At 46.4% G+C, this 12,665-nt stretch overlaps 1 protein-coding gene across 1 annotated transcript in view; it reads right to left on the bottom strand.

Moving 5' to 3' along the window:
* The window catches only part of LOC107109952 (C-type lectin domain family 5 member A-like), a 16,328-nt gene extending 6,480 nt beyond the window's left edge, over positions 1–9,848 (bottom strand). Inside the window, exons 1-5 of the mRNA XM_015410662.1 lie at positions 9,768–9,848; positions 7,835–7,923; positions 5,147–5,203; positions 4,021–4,095; positions 2,852–2,994 (exon numbers count right to left, since the gene is read on the bottom strand). Coding sequence (XP_015266148.1) covers positions 2,852–2,994; positions 4,021–4,095; positions 5,147–5,203; positions 7,835–7,913 — 354 coding nt within the window. The 5' untranslated portion in view covers positions 7,914–7,923; positions 9,768–9,848. The remainder of the gene's footprint in view (positions 1–2,851; positions 2,995–4,020; positions 4,096–5,146; positions 5,204–7,834; positions 7,924–9,767) is intronic.
* Between the last annotated feature and the right edge of the window lie 2,817 nt (positions 9,849–12,665).

The raw sequence follows: 12,665 nt of genomic DNA, 5'->3' as shown, positions 1-12,665 counted from the left end.
CTTTTTTTCTAACCATTTTCATTTATTTGTGGGTTTCATTTTTGTTGTAAACATTTTTATTTAGATGTGTATAAGCACGATTACTCGGGGGGATACTTAGCTAATCTAAAGGATGAAGCATTGTTAGGTGGTTTTGTAATCTTGGTATGTTTTCTCGCTATTTCTTGTGCAGCTAAATGTATTCCTTCCCTATTTTCCGTTGGAATCAAAATGGTCTCTAACTCCACAGCAGCTATCTAATGGCTTCCTGTAGCCAATTGTGTTTGGGTCCTTTTAAACCCAAAAATGGGGGATTGTGGTAAGAAATATTGAAAGATGGAAGTGTTTGGGTTTAAAATGAACAAAATAGCTTATGAAATCTACATATGTATATCTGCCTCTGCTCTTGCTAGCAAAACTGGCTTGACCTTTTCTTTCACTGATGATGTAACACACTCAAATTGTCAGGAAATTCCCAGGGAAGCTCCACAGATGTGAAACTTGCCAATAACCCCAATTTCCCAGGCCATAAAATATATGACCATTTGGGAAATTGGCAGACTCCAATCCACCCTGCTTTCATCTCTCTGATAAACATCAAAGCACAGTTTATTTCCCTGATTGGGGAACACCTGGAAGAAACAATGACACTGTATTGATCCTTTTGGAATGTGAACTCTTGTTGTGTGCAACCAAGGAAGGAAAACAAAATTTCCTGTAAAACAGTCTCAACTTCTAAATGTTAATTTAGACCTGTAATCCAGTTATTAAGGGACCCCTTTGATCTCTGGTATAAATATGGGTGGTTCACAACAGACTTCAGCTGAATCCGAAAGGATTCAGTTAGAGAGGGCCTCTCGAGCGCATGCATGGGGTGGGGAAAACTCTGCTGAATGTTTATTTCTGTGTGTATTCTATCAATGTTTAGGAAACTAGGGACTCTGAATGTTTTTCTATAATAAAGATAAGTTTTATTTTAAGAAGAGACTAGTGAATTCCAAGCTTGCACTTCTGCCTTTGGTAAGGGGCAACACTCAGGAGACACACACGAACTGAGGGGGGGGTGAAGTGTGGGTGACAGGGTTAAACACACACCCACACATCCAAAAATCTCACGACAAGATCCAAATAGTCTCTTCTTCTCTTGACCCACTAGGTCTAGCCTCTCCTTCTCTTGACCCACTGCTTCCTCAGGCTCCTGATTTCCTATGAATATAAAGTAGAGCATGCTGGATCAGACTGGTAGTCCATCTAGTCCGGCATCCTGTTCCATATAATAGCCAGCCAGGTTGGGAAATTCCTGGAGATTTGGGGTTGAAGCCTGGAGAGGACGGGGTTGAGAGGGAAGGGCCTCAGCAGGGTCCAATGCCGTAGAGTCCACCCTCCAGTGCAGCCATTTTCTCCAGGGGAACTGATTGCTGTAGTCTGGAGATCAATTACAAAAGAGGGAGATCTCCACCTGAGGCCCAGCCGCCGTAGTTGTCCTGGAGGGCCGACCACTCAACAAGGCTGATGCCTTCCCCTGATGCTGCCTCCCAGAACTGGTAATCAGATGTTTCCTGCCACATGAGGGTTGCCAGGTCCCCCCTCTAGATTGGGAAACCCCTGGAGATTTGGAGATGGAGCCTGAGGAGGACAGGGGCCTCAGTAGGTTGCGATGCCTTTGAACCCACCCTCCAAAGCATCCCTTTTCTCCAGGGGAACTGATGTCTGTAGTCTGGAGATGAGCTGCAGTTCTGGGGAATCCCCAGGCCCCAACTGGAGGCTGGCATCCCTATGTGGATGTTCCCCTTACTCAGGAGTCATTTTGTAGAAAAAGAGGTGCAGGAGCTCATTAGCATAACTCATTAGCATAACTTTATTTGCTTATGCCACACCCCCTGACATCACCGGAAGTGTGTCAGAAGGCAACACCCACCACTCAGGCTCCACTGGACTGTTCTGGATTGCTAGCTATGGGGGGGGACGTACAGATCTGTCCTCACAGAGGAGGGAGAGCTCATACCTGAATAAAACTTGGGTCTTAAAGGTGCCACTGGATTGTTTTGGACCAGGGGGGCGGGGGGGCTCTGCAGCTTACCTGGCTGCTTCTTGCTCTGATTGAGGGCTGCTGGGAGCAGGGGGTGGGGCTTGTTGCATGTGCCTGCCCCCTGGGCTCTTTACTGCCGGAGCTCCGCTCCTGTGCGCTCCTGCAGGAAATGACCCCTGCTCTTACTAACTATGGCCAATAGCCAGTGACAGGCCTCTCCTCCATGAACAACCCCTGTTTAAACCCATCCATGACCAATGTTCCCTCTAAGCTGAGTGAGTGTGAGCTAGCTCACACTCACTCAGCTTAGAGGGAACACTGTCCATGACCATAGCCTTCTCTAGATCTACTGGCAGTGAATTCCACAGTTTAATGCCTTGTTTGGTAAGCCATGCTTCTTGGGTTACAAGTTGTCTTCAGCACATCTGTTTTTGTATTTTAAAATATTTGGAGCAGGTAACCATGCTTTGTTTCAGGGGCCAAATATTATATGGAAAATGCACTTTCTCAGTAATCCTGGGATCAGCACATTCTTTCCGCTTGCTGCAAAGGTTTAAATGGGTGGTGGGGTGTGACTACACTGCTCGTAAAGAATCTTCGATGAGCCCTTCAGAGGCCTTCAAAAGCATCTGCGTTCCCAACAAGGTTTACCAGCTTTGGGTTGGGAAATTCTTGGAGATTTAGGGGTGAAGCCTGGGAGGGACCTCAGCAGGGCATCATGCCATAGATTAAACCCTCCAATGAAGTCATTTTTCCCCAGGAGAACTGACCTCTGGAGTCAGGAAATCAGTTGTCATTCCAGGAGATCTGCAAGCCCCACCTGGAGGATGACAATCTCCTTACCATTTCTTCTTCATCATTGATGATCACCAGATCTGAGCTCAATTCCTGGCATTCTAAGTGGCTGGAACTCCAGGCGAGCATGTATTCCGAAAACCCATATGAACTTCTTCCAAAACGTTCCCATCTTAGACTTGGAAGCTGGACTGCAGGAGGATACAGGAAGAAGGAGGTGTGTTCAAGAACAAAATCCCAAAGTTGTGGAGAAGGCAACACCAAACCCCTGATTAGGACTACCTTTGTGGGGACATGAGCATGTAGGAGCCGATACCTGAAGTCCTCAAGCTGCCCATACCACACCAAAATTCCCTTGCCATAGAAAAACTACATGACAGAAAAAAGGGTTGTGGACTAGCTTTTTCCTTGACATGCTATTCTGTGAGAGTGAGGGTTCCTCCACACCCATGAAGGAGCACTGAATCGTATGAGCCTCTTACCTGCAATCTGAAATAGTACACCTCACACACAAGTTTACTGCTGGAGTTAAAACTAGGCCTCTGTCGGCATTAGGCTTGCTAAGTCCCCCAGGGGGGCGGAGAAACCCCCACCCCAGAGGCCCGTTCCCCGCTGGCGGCGGATCGGGCCCTGGGGGGAACCCCGCCCCCAAAGCACGGGACGTGCCTGGCGTCAGCATGTCACCCGGAAGTGACGCAGCCATGCCGGGCGCGCCGGGGGTGGGGCCGCAGTCATCCGAGGGAAAACTCTATGTTTTTCCCTTGGATGACCGCAGCCCCGCCCCCAGCACGGCCGACGCGGCCGCGTCACTTTCAGGTGACGTGCTCGCGGCGCTCCCGGAGCACGCTGGGAGTCCCCCGCTGCGGCTTAAGGTAGGACTTGGCAACCCTAGTCGGCATTTGGTTTTCTTTACTTCAATTTAACTTGATGGTTTGAAGTTACCTGTAATTTTGACTCTCGCAGGGAGAGTCAGACGTTGGGTGGTTTGTAGAACTGAAAAAATTAATATTCTTGGAGATTTAGAGGTGAAGCCTGACATGCTAGTTTTCTACAAGTGAGGATTTTTTTTTCCTCATGGAGGAGCATTCAGTCATATGAGACTCTTACCTGCAATCTGAAATAGCACACCTGAGACACAAGTTTACTACTGGTGTTAAAACTAGGCCTCAGTCATTGCTTGGTTTTCTTTACTTCAGTGTAATTAAATGGTATGTTACCTGCTGTTGTGATTTCCACAGGCGTAGTAGTCGTGAGACCTTCAGTCAGAGTCAGACTTGGGGGGGTCTGTGGAACTGAAAATTAACGTTTTATTGGTCTTTCACATTCATTTTGAAAAACTTCACTACAACATTGGCTGTATGGTGAAAAGAAATCTGTTTGGCTTTCTGTAGGACTGTGCTGCATGTTCTTCCATTTTTTCTATTTGCATGCAGAAGACAGCAATCTGGCTTGTCATTTTATACAATCTTCCCACCATTTTGATTATGTGACTGTTGATCCTTTTTCACCTATCACAGCAGTCCCTGCTTCTTTTTTAAACTGACTGCTGCTTCTTTTTTATTCCTGGATCATCCACATGGGCGATCACAGCCAATCAGGGGTCATGGAGCAAATAGGATGACATCACAAGGCTACACAGCCAATCAAAGCTAGCTATGTGATGGTGTCATGGAGGGCTAGTGAGAGCAACTGAGAACATTTCCTAGATTACACTTTGGGGATTAATTACATGGGTGAACCCAGCAAGTTTAGGATCATATAGTGAATGGTTAGACATCACCGTTTAATGTAAGCAATACGATGTAGCTACATGAGGACCTCACTGATTTGTACATGAAGTCAATTGAAGGTGAGTGAAAACAGTCAAGGTAAAGTCGAGAAATGATGATTCTGCCCCGACCTGGATAGGCCAGGCAAACCCAATCTCATCAGATCTCTGAGGCTAAGTAGGGCCGACTCTGGCAAGTAGTCTGATGGGAGACCTCCTTGGAATACCAGAGGTGGGAGGTGGGGGCAGGCTTTATTCAGCACCTTTCGGGAATATCCTCCAGGCCCCCAGTAGGGGTCAGTCACCAGAGGTCGCCATGTCTTCCAGGTGCACTCACACACACAGACCTCCACATAAAAATGCTTAAGCTTTTTTTGCCAAAAACATGTGAGCCATGTCTTCCAGGTGCACTCACACACACAGACCTCCACATAAAAATGCTTAAGCTTTTTTTGCCAAAAACATGGGAGCGGTTTCAACAGAGTTCTAAATAATATAACTTCCTCTTAGCAGAAGCATATATTAATGACTTGCCCAGCCCAGAAAGTTAGATATTAGTGCCTCCTTAATGTTACCTGTACCATTCTCCTCAGAAACAAAACTGAAGTTCCCTCTGGGGAAGATCTGTGGAACTGAAAATAGGAAAATTTTAAATGGTGTCTGATGAGCAGTACCAGATATTGCCACTAACATATAGTTCACAGCGAATATTTCTCAGTCCTCTTTCTCATATCGAATTGTCGTCTGAGAGAGCTGGTTGAGCTTTGTGTTTTAGGATCTCACTAGATGAGACCTCACCGCTCTTAGACTCTTAATACTGCAACCCAAAGCAGAATCGTGTCCTACTAAGCCCATTGCCTTCAATAGAGTTAGAAGGGTGTAACTCTACTTAGGAGTGACCAATAAGTACACAAGACGTAGGGGATCTATGATAAGGTCTTCCAGCACTTGTCAATGAGAAACAGCAGCTGTGAATAGCCCGAATTCAGTTTAGGAACGCACCAGACAGGAAGGGATTTAGCTGTTTCCCTCCCTCAATAGTTTTGTCCATTGAAGCTGAACTTTAATGTCCTGCTGTAACTGGCAATCCTAGTTGGGCAGAAGCTTGATGACATTCCCTGTGCCCTTTCTGCTCTGACAGCTTGCTCCGGAGAATCCGAGGAGTTAAGCCTTGACTTTGCAGTCACACACATTCCCTCTGCACTAATTTTCCCCCCTCCGGTTTATTTATTTGTGTATTGTGTATGCATTCTGCATCTATGAGCAAAGCCTGCAGTTTTTGAGCTTACTGGCTTTCAACCCCTCTCTCCCTCCCTCCCTCCCTCCCTCCCTCCCTCCCTCTGTGATTCTGCTCAAAGAAAGAGAAGGGAGGGGGAAATCCAGGCCCACACATGCAAGACTGACACATTTGGGAGCAGGGAATCTCCTAGTCCTTTATATTTACTGATTCCTTCTTATGCTCTCTCTGGCTTTTTAAAAGTTTGCTTCAGCGGGAGGACATGTCCTCTTTTGTCTTTGGAGAAGAAGGGAAAGAAAACAGAACAGGAAGGGAGCATCAACCTAAAGAGAGAGAGGCAGAAACAGGGTAGGGCAGTGGGAAGCACTTAAATACCCGCAGAAACAATTCTACTTTAGAAAGGATTAGTGATTCAAAAGTGGACGAGAACAAAGAATCGCCTCAAAAGGAGTTTTGGTAGCTGCGGGGCAACAGTGTGCTGGAAGCGGTCTGAATGCAGATTCCTATAAAACAAATGCAGAGACAAGAGAAAGCCCCAACACAAAGTGGAAGTGGAAGCGGGAGGGAATGCAGAACGGAAGAATAGGATGCGCTCAGAAACCGAGGCAAAATACAGGTGCAGAAAGGGCCCTGGTCTTGGGACTGAATCACTGTTGTAGGTTGTACACTGAGTAGCGTTCTATGGCCTCAGGTTATTGTCCAGCAAACCTGAGTCAATTGTGCTTGACCGTGGGTGTGAAGGAGCTTCAGGAGGCTCTGGACAAAAGCCTGTAATCAATGTGCTCTATGGAGCATTCGGGTAGATGGGCTTCTCTCATGTGAGAGCATCCAAGGAAATTCCTGTGAGTTCAGGACACCTACTTTGATATTAAACTGAGGATCTTTGGAGGTAAATATATATATCCCGGGCAGGGAGTGGTTTACAACAACCTTGGGGTGGGGAAAGGCATGCAAAGACAGGGTACTGTCTGTTTTCCTGTCCCATGAGACAGTGATGGGATAGAAACCACATGGGGTAGAAAGCAATAGACGCCGTCTTCTTAGGGCTGCCGACTCTGGATTGAGAAATCCATTGATTGATGAATTGTCACAGTCAAGATGTTTGACTGGTAGATGGTGTTCTGCAATTTGAGATCTAGCTAGGTTCTTAGGAACTGCAGATGCATCGTCACAGGATTCTTACTGTTCCAAGCAACACTGTCTTCTCAACCTGAGCTGGTGTTATTTGTTCAGTGCCCAGAATGTCCAGGTGTTTCTTGAGACTTCCAGCCACTGCTCCAAGGGCTCCAATGACAACTGGCATGATGGTAACCTTCTTCTCCCAGAGGCACTCTAACTCTATTCATAGGTCTTGGTATTTTCTGGTCTTCTCCTGTTCTTTCTTTTCTATTCTGCTGTCTCCTGGGACTGCAATGTCAATGGTCCAACCCCTATTTCTCATTTTTACCTACAATAATGATATTGGGGGTGATACACTCCAGGTGTCTATCTGTTTGCAGTTGGAAGATTCCAGTGCAACATAGCTGCAACTCTATCGTGATGTTCTTTATAGTAAGTCTGAGCAATTTTACTGCAGGCACTGACCATGTGGTCAACTGTTTCTTCCTTTCTCTTGCAAAGTCAACGTTTGCTGTTATCACGGGTTTTCTGAATCTTGGCTTTCATCTTTTTCATTTTGAGGGCCTACTCTTGTGCAGCTAGAATGAGTCCTCCCATTTCTTTTTTTCAGTGCCCATTTTGGAGCCACTACCAGGTGTTTTCATCATCATCATCATCATCATCATCATCATCATCATTTCTTACACAGATGATATATTAAAATTGCCAACAGCACCTGAATTCTTCATTTGCTAGATCGCCACCTGGTTCCCATTGCTCAAATATGGTGAAGAAACCCATACGTCCAAACCAGAAAGGACAACAAAATTTGAATTTATTTCATTTTTGTTAACAAAAGGAGGACCCTAGGTAAAAAATAAGGCTAAGATCTCAACAGTGTTGCAATCAAATGCAGAGCAATACTCACTGAAAGTGACAAAGAGGGATGTCCCAATAAGTTTGACCAACACGAGGATGATTCCAGGAGTCACTTGCCGCCAACCCATATTGACCAATCTGAGAGAGTTCAAGAGAGGGCCATGAGCTGAAGCACTTACAGGGAGGGACAGTTCCTGCCGGACCGCTGTCCTGGAGGGCTGCTGTCGGCCAAGGGAAAGCAGAGCCAAATCCCCAAACCTTTACTAGTACTGGAGGGAACATGCAGCTCACACCTGGCCAGAGACACCAATGATGGGTGTCAGCTTATCTTACCAGCAGGGAAGCCAACACCCATAATTGGGAGGTGATGGCCAGATCTCCCAAGCTCGCATTGTCTCTGGATTATCATGTCCAGATCCAGTGGCAGGGAGTGGACAAGAGTGCCACAGGCAAGACGCTGCGGTGTAATCGTGAATGACACGTCTGTGGGCTGGAGCCAGGCAACTGTTTTTTAGAGAGTTGCACATGGTATGATACAGGTACTGCTTCTGACTGTATTCACAAGTTTTAAAGAAATACTAAATTTACTATCGCCCTGACCTAGATACCCGAGGCTAGCCCAGTCTTGTCATATCCGGGAAGCTAAGCTGGGTCGGCCCTGGTTAGCACTTGGATGGGAGACCACCAAGGAAGTCCCAGGGTTGCTATGCAGAGGAAAGCAATGGTAAAGCACCTCTGTTCATCTCTTGCCTTGAAAACCCTACAGGTCACCATAAGTCAGCTGTGACTGGGCAGCACTTCCCACCACCAAGTTTAAGATCAAAGCTCCTTTACAGCATCGAGTTACAGCAACAACTGAGTCAACATCCTCCTAGAATTTCCCACATCATAGGAAGTCCTAGAGTGGATTAGCAAGTAGTTAACTCAGAGCAAGGAGTGGTTAAGACGCTGAACTGCAGGCTGTGGAAGGTCGGTAGTTCAGCAGTTCGAGACCTGAGTGTGCCACATGACGGAGTGAGCTCCCGTCTCTGGTTCCAGCTCCTGCCAACTTAGCAGTTCGAAAGCAAGAAATTGCAAGTAGAAGAAGAAGAAGAAGAGAAGAGATTGGATTTATACCCTGCCCTTCACTTGGAGTCTCAGAGCAGCTTACAAACTCCTTTCCCTTCCCCTCCCCACAACAGACACCCTGTGAGGTGGGTGGGGCTGAGAGAGCTCTGACACAAACTGCTCTTTTTCAAGGACAGCTGTGCCAGAGCTTGTGACTGATCCATGGTCACATCAGCAGGTACAAGTGGAGGAGTGGGGAATCAAACCCGGTTCTCCCAGATTAGAGTCCGCACACTTAACCACTACACCAAACTGGTAGATATATAGGTACCACTTTGGTGGGAAGGGAACAGCGTTCCGTGCACCTTGGTGTTTAGTCATGCCGGCCACATGACCACGGAAACGTCTTCGGACAGCGCTGGCTCTTCGGCTTTGAAACGGAGATGAGCATCGCAACCCTAGAGTCGGACTCAACTGGCTTTCGAGCAAGGGAACCTTTACCTTTACTTAACTCAGACCAATCTGACATATTGGCCCAAAGGTGTTGTCAAAAACCTCACACTTCCCATGGCACACTCTCTACGGTTACCAACTTTGGCTTGGGCTATTCCTGGGGATTTGGGGGTGGAGGCTGGGGAAGGAGGAGTTTGGGGAGGGGGACAGAGCTCAGGAGGTATGTGATTCCATTGAGTCTACCCTCCAAAGTTGCCATTCCCTCCAAGGGAACTGATCTGTGTAGTCAGCAGATCAGTTGTAATTCCAGGGGAATTCCGAGGTTCCAGGAGAACTCCCGCCTGCAGGGTTGCAACCCAACTGAACCCATGCATTTTATTTATCTCACTCTCAGCTCTAGTCATCTAAGTTTTTCAGGTTTTTGAAACCGTCCCAACCTGGAAAAGATCCGTTTATCTGAGGGTGCAAGCAGGATTACATACCAGGAGCAGAGAGGATCGCTCTTCCAAACCGCCTTCGGCTCTTCAAAAGACAAAAAGAGAAGAAACACCGCCCAGTCCTCTCAAGTCTTGGATAAAGAAGGCTGGGTTACTTCGTTGTCATCTCTGCCTCATTCAATGATTGGCAAATTTCTAGAGCTGGCTTTCCGGCAGGAAAATCCTCTTTCTTCAGAGCCCTTTCCTGGACAGCTGCACAACCACAATGCTCCCTGTAGACAGCCACAATGTGTGTCAACAGATGTACCTCATAGGATTGTTGTGGGGTACGTCTGCAAATGTTTGGGGTGGGGTTTGGAAGCTGTCCCGTGTCGTTTAGGTTTTCTGCTGATGTCAAAGAGACTTCCTCTCTTCCTGCCACCCAAGAAACTGAAAGCAGAAGCCCCAGAATAATGTCCATTTTGTTCCTAGATTTCCGGTGATTACCAATTTTTGGTATTTTTAGCAAAGGGATGCATTTTAATACTGATAATGCAAAAAAACCAACAACCACCATCATTAGTCCAAGTGCCCACTGGTACACATGCGAGCCAGTTTGGTGTAGAGTTTAGGAGCATGGACTCTAATCTGGGAGAACTGGGTCTGATTCCCCACTCCTCAACATGCAGCTGCTGGAGTGACCTTGGGTCAGTTACAAGTTCTCTCAGCACTGTTCTCTCAAGAGCAGCTCTCAGTCAGAGCTCTCTCTCTGTCACCTCACAGGGTGTCTGTTGTGGGGGGGGGGGAGATTGTAAACTGTTCTGAAACTCCTTTGGGTAGTGAAGGGCAGGGTATAAATTTAATCTCTTCTTCTTCTATTATGGGTAAGGGTGGTACTGAACAATTAAACATTCCACAAAGATCTCATGCACTAATCGTACACCTGAGTTACACATGAAGCTGCCTGAGACTGATTCAGACCTTTGGTCCATCCTGGTCAGTATTGTCTACTGAATTGTCTACTAAATGTGCATAGGTTGTGGAGGGTTACTCAGGGAAAGGAACTCCACACATGCCCAGAGGCTCTCACCTACTGCTTCACATATTTCAGAGCTGAGACCTAGCATTACAAAAAAAAGGAGAGGATGTGGGCCCTGGATCAAAATTAAACCCTGCTCACAAGCATTATTGGATTTCATAGCATTACTCTTCTTCCCAAATGATGACTGTTTATTCAACAGACAATCTGCCCGTGCTTTTTTAAGAAAGAAAAATCAATGCAAACATTACTTATCGGGATGTCTCTGCAGAGAAGAGAAAGTCCTTTCATTCAGTCTGTCCACAGAAGACAACACACAGCTTGATTGCCTTTCTCTGCTGATATCCACCGGTTCACCCTTTTCTTCTCTGCGAAAGAAAAAAACAGAACCAGCTTCCTCTCACGCTCACCAGACAGGCCGGTCGCTGTATCTCAGCTGCAGATACATTTTCTTCTCCCCCCCACCCCCAACCCCACCCCATGTGTCAAGACATCAGCTTTGTGCATTCCACCACACTCATTACGAAAGACCCTTGGAACCAGACTCCAGCTTGTGACATGCACAGCGCTGTCTCATGAAACATGGTTCCATGTTTGTACATTGGTCGAGCGAAACGGAAACATTCCCCCTCGTTTGTCGTTTTTCACGCTTCTTCAAAACAGAGCAAATCTATTTTCCTGATTTGTGTGATCTTGAATAAATAAAAGTGAAATCAGACATCTCAGGCTGATAGTATTTAACACTGAGGTGGGCTTCATGTACAGTATCTCAGGATTCCCTGTAAGAAATCTGGCAAGCAGGGTGACGTTATCATCAGTAGTATTGTCATTATTGTTACTATTACCTGCCTTTCTTCTACTGTAGAACTCGGGGTCTGGCACATAAGATGCTCAAGAGGTCACCACCCTCAGACGTTATCCAGACACATAAGTGGCTTAGTGATGTGAAGGATTGTGCTTAGAGCTTTTTTTTTGTAAAAAGAGGTGCCGGAATCCTCAAGAGGGAAATGAAGTTTTCAGTCTGTATACTGAAAACTCATGAACTTTTAAACATTTTAAAAAGAATTTTGTTTTTTATATATATAAATAGATTTTGGCCCCGGTCACATGGGCCAGATAACGCGGGGGGGAGGCGTGGCTGTTCACCCAGGAGCAAAATAAAGCGCAGTAGCCCGATCACATGGTCCCCCAAGTCTCTGTGCTTCAGCTGTTAGCTGGCGATCACACGGCGATGCTTCAACGTGGCAAAGAAGCAGCACAGCGCAATCACATAAGCGTTTCGCGTTTATGCGCATGTGCAGTTCCGCGGAGCAGCACTGCTTTCAGTTTTGTGTTTGTGCACATGAGCTTATGGAAAACATCCGGTTTGCGACGGGACGTGGACAGGCGCTGGATGCCACGGGATACTAGAGCTCCCACGATCAGACGCCCGCCTGTGCCGCGCATTTTCTGGATACTAATGAACCTTCCTTGGTACTTTTTAACTCTGCATCTTCGGCGGGACGCCACGGGTTGGCCACAGGTGCGCTACGCTTCCCAGATGTTGCCGTGTGATCGCGCCCTGAAAATCCGCCCAACATTTGTGCCTTTCGCGCAGCAAATTCTCCATGTGATTGGGGCCTTTATTAGTTTTTAGAATAAGAAAGAGAAAGACAACAACTACAAATAGAAAGAAACTAACACACAACAAATATGGAGCATGTACTCATTGTGGCTGTTTAAATTTTACATAGATGGAATCATTCTCTTATGCACCTAAACCAGTTTAACCATTTAAAATATAGAGCTTATATCTTAATAATTATGTTGCATGTTTTCTGAGATACTCCTCGATCCATCTGTAATGTCTTGACCAGTTCTTCTCAAAGATTTCTTCTTTTTTATCTTGTAATTGTAAAGTTAATTTGTCCATTTCCGCTGTTTCC

The sequence above is a fragment of the Gekko japonicus genome, unplaced genomic scaffold (genome assembly GCF_001447785.1).
Source record: "Gekko japonicus isolate JY-2015 unplaced genomic scaffold, Gekko_japonicus_V1.1 scaffold4791, whole genome shotgun sequence".
NCBI classification, from domain to species: Eukaryota; Metazoa; Chordata; class Lepidosauria; order Squamata; family Gekkonidae; genus Gekko; species Gekko japonicus.
Note: the sequence above shows the minus strand (reverse complement) of the source record. Positions and strands in the feature narration are given on the sequence as shown.